A 7,520-nucleotide genomic window follows, 5' to 3' on the forward strand; every position below is an offset into this window, starting at 1 on the left:
AGGAGGACAGAGCTGATCGAGGGATGTTGAAAGAGAAGAGAGTAGAGTATTAGTTGCAGAGTTGAGTGGAAGGGTAGCAAGCATGTCAGGGTTAGGTAGTGAAGTTAGGATGTTGGAGATCAGCAGGGAGGAAGATAAAGAGTGAAGATTGGGGCGTGTTGTAAGGGTGAAAGTGTGGTTGGAGGTAGGAAGAGTTGGGAGACAGAGAGAGAAGGACACAAAGTGATGGTCAGAGAGGTGGAGTGGGGTGACAGTGAGGTCCAGAACAGAAGCTGGACGGCTGAAGACCAGGTCCAGAAGATTGCCTCCTTTGTGTGTCGGAGGGCTGTGGTTAAAGAGGAGGTCGAAAGATGAGAGAAGAGGAAGAAGGCAGGAGGACTGAAGTGTAGGGAGATTAAAGTCACCAAGAAGAGTTAGGGGAGTTCCATCTGAAGGGAAGAAACTCAGAAGAACATCCAGCTCTTCTATGAAGTCTCCCAGTGCGCCAGGTGGTCTGTAAATGACAATGATATGAAGAGTAATCGGAAAAGTAACAGTAATAGCATGAAATTCAAAAGATGAAATGTTAAGGTGAGAAACAGTCACAGTAGTGAATTGCCATTTCCTGGTCAGGAGCAAACCTGTGCCTCCACCCCTACCAGATCCTCTCGGTGTATGAGAGAAGGTGTAGGCAGAGGATAAGGCTGCTGGTGTTGCTGAGTTCTCGGTGGTGATCCACGTCTCAGTCAGTGCCAGGAAGTCAAGGCTGTGAGAAAGTGCAAAAGCTGAAATAAAGTCAGCTTTCTGGACGGCTGATTGACAGTTCCAGACTGCACCTACCACCACTGTTTGAGACTGTTGCAACAGTTGGGGGTAGATGAGGTTGCTGGCGTTGCAGTAAGTAAACACTCTGCTGTTTACTTACTGTTTACTTACTTACTCATAGCTGGGGCAGTTTAGAGCAACCAATCCACCTTCTGCAACACATTTTGAGTGTGTGGTAAATTGCAGCAGTCCAAATATTTCATTTCTGTGGAAAATCAGTGCATCTTGCAACTGTGCCAGAAAGGCTTCATTGAAAATAGCCACTCTGAGGGACCCCAGTCCACAATGTGAGCACATTTTGTTTCAGGTACCTGACTAAAATGAAGCTGTTATCTAAGATAGATAAATAAAATAATGAACCCAGAAAGTGTAAAACACAATTTGTCAAGTTTGTGCACGTTTGTAATAAGGACGTTACGTAAATAAATAAATACATAAAATAATAATACAATAAAAGTCCCTTCACTATACATCCGGGTATTTGAAATGTTTGTTTTGGTACTGTACCTTATGAAACAGTTGCCTGCCAGGCTGTGTTTACATTCCATCCAGGAAGTCTATACTTAGTGTGTTGCAGTTACATCCGGGCATTTGTGTATGATATGTAACGGGTATTTAAATAACAGTGTTAGCGCGCTTTAGAAAGTTTGTAAGCGATTTGAAATACGACCGTGGGTCTTCAGTTCACTGTAAACGATATGTTTTCTAATACATTCGAACATTAAAAGTATTAAAGTTGATAGACTTTAGTTTATTCTTAACGTGGTGTGACACCTGTCAGCTAGCCACATGCTAACAGTTTAATTTTACATGTGTTACTTAATTCAGCTACCACTGACTAGCAGTGCCATGCTTACCTACTGCATCAGAAGGCAACTTTCCGTGCTAAACCGGCTAAATGTAAAGGTCTCAGTGTTTCATGAGCTGCTACAGTTATCTAAATACTATGGGAGTAGTAATAGTGATGGTGTTTTGTGTCCAGCTCATGACATGCTGCAGCTCTTAAAGAAGAGGTTCTTCATCCCGCCCAATTACCCTAATACTGATACATTAATGAGGAGTGACTCCTGTCCATACGGACCATTAGGAGTGGACCTCAATAGGAACATCCTGGAACAATGGTGGACTTCAGTGGTCAGATCCAGACCTCAGGTGTTTGGGATAAGCACGCTTTATATGGTAGATAAGGAAGCTGGAAAACTGGAGATGGAGGCTATGAATGTTCTGAGTCAGACCGATTTAAACAAGGAGCAGCTGCCTGAAAGACAGAGTCAAGTACTTCAACACAAACAGAGTTTTCGTTCCAGTCTCCTCCAAGGTGGGTAGATGTCACAAGGTCGAATTATGCCTTATGTGCAATCTGTGTGGTTCAGTGGGTAACACTGTCACCCCACACCAAGAAGGTCCTGGATTCAATCCCCAAGTTGAGCGGTCTGGGTCCAGTTTGCATGTTCTTGCTGTGGCTGTGTGGGTTTCCTCCAGGAGCTCCGGTTTCCTTCCACAGTCCAAAGACATTCAAGTGAGGTGAATTGGAGATAAAAAAATTGTCCATGACTGTGTTTGACGTAAAAGACTTGGAACTGATGAATCTGGTGTAACAAGTAATTTCCTGTTGTGAATGTAACCAAAGTGTGTAAAACATGATGTTAAAATCCTAATAAATAATATATGCAGTCCCTTAAAAAGAAATTGACCCGAGGACTGATTAAAGAAATTAGTGACTTTAGTGTGAGTGTGTGATGCCTTAGGGTGTTTTCCTGCCCTACATTCAGTATTTCTAGGTGGCACAGAACGTTGTAATTTAATCTCTAAACCTACAACATGAGTAAATGTCACGTCAACTCATACAAAATCTATTACAAAGATAATTCACTAGTATTATTTGTAATATACTTTTATTTCCAGGTGCATTGGAGCAATATGTCCCATCTCTAGAGCTAATGAACAGAAAACTACCATTAGGTTTGGCTGAAACGGGTCTGTGTTACAGGCCTGAAAGTATGGACTCTCATGCAATCGGTTGGTGAGGTTTTAGACTTTTTTTTATACCATCTTGTCATGTATCATTATAAGGTTTTTTTAATTTAATTATTAAACCAGGTGCTCCGGTTATAATAAATACACAAATATACACGTAATTATCTCTGCTGGATAATTCAGATGTAGTTTCTAACTTAAAATTTTATTTTTTTTGCCCTGAAGCTCATCAGAGGTAACTGAAGCATCTCTTGTGTGGTTCTGCTCTCCCCGTACTTCCTCTCAGTGGCTCGACTACTGGACTCGTCAAAGACTGCAGTGGTGGAGAAAGGTGAACTTATTATATTACAAGCACTCACTGGTCTCTTTATACCAGGCATTTTAGAGTAATTAGGCTTGTAAGTTCTAGTTGATGTCTTGGTCTCTGCATGGAACTAGTAATTATTACAAGAAAGGTCTGGTGTGTGAACACTAAATAAGGCACAACAAATTCTTACATGGAACACGGCTGATACAACTGTAATTTCACAGGGCCAAATGATATATGTCATAAAGGTTTTGGCTGGTGGAAATAAAATGTTATTAGGGAAGGTCCTAGTTTTGCCAAGTTTAATGCCATTCTGTTAATAGGATGACACTTGGTTCAAACCCTAGGAAAAATTGTTGTGGATGGCACTGAAATCAGAATCTTTCCCCAGCACAGGAACAGCTTTAGACATAATACACAGAACTATGTCTTAAACTTAGGTAATCAGGCCAAGTCTTAAAAGTTAGTGTAAGTATATATTGCAATGTTGCCCATCTTTTCTTATGGGTAACAGACATTGTTTAGCTTCACTGCATGGTTATTTACTTGTAATGTTATTTCCTGTAAAGAGAATTATTTTACTGCTACAGCATGGTCTGTAGCTTTTATCTTATATTATATTTTTATTTATCATTGTGTCACTTGTGAGAAAAGACTTCACTCTTTTTTTTATTTTTGAAATGATATGGTTTTCTGCTATTTAAAAAAATGATCAAAAAAGAGAAATGGCTGTATGATTTTGTTTCAGACAGGCATGTGCTGTTTTTATTGTGATATGCAATATTTATCTATTAAACTTTGCTACTACTGTTTTTATTTAAGTTTTAAAAGCTTGTCACCACATGCCCAGTATTGGCAACAGTAAATACTAACCTGTTATAACTTCAGCAAGTCGTTGCTCACTGGTCTGAATAGTGATAGTATTTAGCTTGCACTCCTTGTGTTTTTAAACTTTGCCTCATATTGACATTTATATAATTTAATAAAACAGCATGAACTAATTCTCAGTGCAGTTTGTTTTAGGACCATCAGACTTCAGTGTGCGTGACATGTCAGATGAGGAGCTGACTGGCGGTGCATCCCGTGGAGTAGCAATCCAGTTTCAATTTCCGTGGGGCACAGAGACCCTGGAAACACTGTGGAGTCTCGGAGACACAGAACTTCTCAGGATTCACCAGGGCACTCGGGCCAATCTACAGGTCAGCTGCAACCTCTCAGACTGTTATCATGGTAATCACTGTAATCACTGCCCAGAAATGCCACCTACGTAGGCAGCCTACTTCTGCATGAAATGTAGCGCAACTCAGAGTTTCAAATGCCAATGATAAAAATAGTATGTGTTGAATATCATGGGTTATTCTAGTGGTTTGCAATCTTTTGTCAGCTGAGCTACAGTGGATCACAGAGTCAGTTCGCACATTACCAAATAGCAGTAAAAGGCAAAAAGTACATTCTGCATCCCACTGTGTGCTGCAGAACTAGAAACCCTGGTTTTGATTTTTGATTGGCTTGTAGATCTGTTAAAACAGAACAGCTTACAGTTAGATCTGGTCAAAATAATCTCAACCACACAGTAGGAGTGACTGTTTGAGTGGCAGGGAGGTGACCAACAATTACACATTTTTAACATGTTTTAAATAGTATATGCCAAAAGCAGCAGTGAACTGTGTTGGTGGTGTTAGGAAATAACAGACTTAGTGTTTTTGTCTTTGTCTCATCATTATTTTATTATAGGAGAGCAGTTTAATAATTATTTCTGATATATTGTGTAACTAATAATTGGCACTGTGTTTGATGTGCAGTCTTTTCTACAAAGTCTTGTTCTCTCTGTGTCCAGTGTAAAGATGGAAAGAAGACAGTTGTGCCTCATGTCCTCTCTCTCAGTGCAAATATGGACCGAGGTATGCTAGCTGTCTTTTATAACTCATTACAAAAAGTCCAGAGAGTGGACAGTAAGCAGAGACTCCATCAGAGAACGGTAAGCAAATGTGCACATCTACTAGATTTTATTAAAAGTATAAGCAAATGCAAAATGCCTAGCATGCTTGTTTAGTGCATTTGGAAAAATAAGTTGGATTACTTTATGAACTTTAGAGAGGGTTAAACTTCTAATGTTTTTCAGGTACTAAAACTGCATCCTACTTTAGCTCCTGTTAAAGTAGCGGTGGATATGGGCAGAGGATCAACCACTGAACTCAGACAGGTAGGTAGTAGATTATAAGTGACAACTTAACAAAAACATTTCATTTAGACTATTTGAAAATGCATAAAAAAAAAAAAAGTAGCTCTCAGCTCTAAAGCTGCAAGTTGTGCTTCTCTACAGCATTATCGGCATGGAGTTGTTTTTTTTATACATTTCCTACAAAAACAACATTGTACATTAAAAAGAATAGTATTTACTTAAGCAGTGGTCCACAGTGTGTGGGCGTGTGTGTGTGTGAGTGCTTTTAGGGACCCAAATAAAGCAGGGCTGTCCAGTCTTATCCACCAAGGGCCAGTGTTTTCATAGTGACCAAACAAGAGCTTTACCAATAAAGTTGTTTAAAAACCAATAACCATTCATTTTACCAGGTTTAATCAGGTATGAAAAATCTGTATGCACACATGACCTTTGTGGATAAGAATGGACACCCCTGATCTAAAGAGCTAAAGAGCTGCAAGCTTTGTTTTCCATTAATTTGGCTGAAGGGAGAGAACAATTTTATAAAATCAATTTAATCAAGTTAAACAATCTAATAGTACTAATGCAATCAAAAAATACGTTTTGGATGTAGTTTGTAAACAGTCACAAATCAAAAGACAAACATTAGGTCCACCCCATTGTTTTGACAATGAACTGTGTTCTAATCAATCGTTTTGATTTGAAGTTGCTTTGTAACAATGTCTATTGTTAAGAGGAATAAAACTGAACTATGATACATCATTTTAAGGTGTGTGAGGGCCTGCTTGATGAATTCCTGGAAGTAGGAATCAGTGCATGGCCAGGGTACATGGACACCACACAGTTATCCATGGAGACTCTGCACAACAAGTGAGGACTTAACACTGTGATACTTTTATTAAACCAACCTGTATACCTTGATAGTTACGTGATCATCGTTTAATCACATAATGAAATAATCTTTGTGTGTAGGTATGATGAGATGGGTGTGCTGTTTACAGTTATGGTTGGGGAGAACACTCTGGAAAACGGACTCCTGCTGGTGCGGAATCGTGACACCACCATTAGAGAAACCATGCACATCTCTGAGATCAAACAATTCCTTCTGAAGTACATATCTGCTGCTGGAAATGTCTGATACATTATTTACCATTGGCATCCTTTAGAGCAAGACTGCAGATTCATTCACTCATTCATCTGTTCATTTAGTTTGTATTACCACCACCTATCCTGGTTAGGGTTGTGGTGGGTGTAATTCATTGGGCTAAAGGTAGGAAACACCCCAGACAGGTTGCCAGTCCACAGGATAGACATGCACGCACTGTCTCCAGTAAACCTGATGGCATGTCCTTGAACTTGTGGGAGAAAACTGGAGCACCTGGAGAAAACACATGCAGGCATGAGGAGAACATACAAACTTTACACAGAAAGGACCCTGGCCCTCATGGATGGGGAATCAAACCTAGGCCTTTCTTGCTGTGAGGTGACTTTTTTAGCCAACTATATGGCTAATAGAATGTGGACATCTGACCGTGAACTTGTTGTCATAACTATTGGAGCAATAACAGCCTCAACTCATTGTTTTGTGTTTACCCACATGACTAACAGTGTTAAATCCTTGTTGAGTTAGAACAAGGAATTTAACTTTATAGCATAGCCCCTTTATCTCCTCATTAGTGATTATGAATGACTATAGCTGATGACACCATGGCATTAGAGGCTGCTGCATAATAAGTCACCAGCTGTAGTCAATCATGCTCATTACAGGAAGGCCATGCCACAATGTGACGTTATAGGACTTTCTACATCATTAATTTTGGCTGTATAAAAGTGTTCGCTATATCGGTTTTAATGTGCTAATAAAAAGTTATTTTGAAAAATGTTGGTGTGTTCAGTCATAGACACTACATTAAATGTTCAATAGAAATGTCATATATTCCCTCAGATGAACACATTGTTTATTTTTCTGATCCAAAGATGTCAGTTGAGCATCACACAAGCGATCCAAAGGTCAACAAACACCTTGCACAGTAACTGAAGACAAGGATTGAATTCTGGTTTTCATTGCTGGTTGGCATTCACACTACCTGCTGTGCTACTGTAAAGATACTTTGAGTTGGTGTGCCTGCCTGTATCACTGAGCAAGTTCCATTTAATATAAATCAAGGCTAAAGTTAACCTTCTCTCTTAATTTATAATAATACCTTTATGTTAAAACATTAATTTCATTTAGTGGCTAAGTGGGTAGCGCTGTTGCCTCACAGCAAGAAG

At 39.5% G+C, this 7,520-nt stretch overlaps 1 protein-coding gene across 1 annotated transcript; it reads left to right on the plus strand.

Annotated features, from left to right (window-relative positions):
• The first annotated feature begins 1,389 nt into the window (after positions 1-1,389).
• Positions 1,390-7,129, plus strand: polg2 (polymerase (DNA directed), gamma 2, accessory subunit). The gene is made up of 8 exons (XM_062996950.1): positions 1,390-2,122; positions 2,710-2,827; positions 3,007-3,112; positions 4,102-4,287; positions 4,926-5,066; positions 5,211-5,291; positions 6,019-6,119; positions 6,222-7,129. Exons 1-8 carry the CDS (start codon positions 1,615-1,617, stop codon positions 6,385-6,387), a joined length of 1,407 nt encoding a protein of 468 aa, XP_062853020.1. The 5' UTR covers positions 1,390-1,614; the 3' UTR covers positions 6,388-7,129.
• The last annotated feature ends 391 nt before the right edge of the window (positions 7,130-7,520 follow it).

Source organism: Trichomycterus rosablanca, chromosome 6, assembly GCF_030014385.1.
Source record: "Trichomycterus rosablanca isolate fTriRos1 chromosome 6, fTriRos1.hap1, whole genome shotgun sequence".
NCBI classification, from domain to species: Eukaryota; Metazoa; Chordata; class Actinopteri; order Siluriformes; family Trichomycteridae; genus Trichomycterus; species Trichomycterus rosablanca.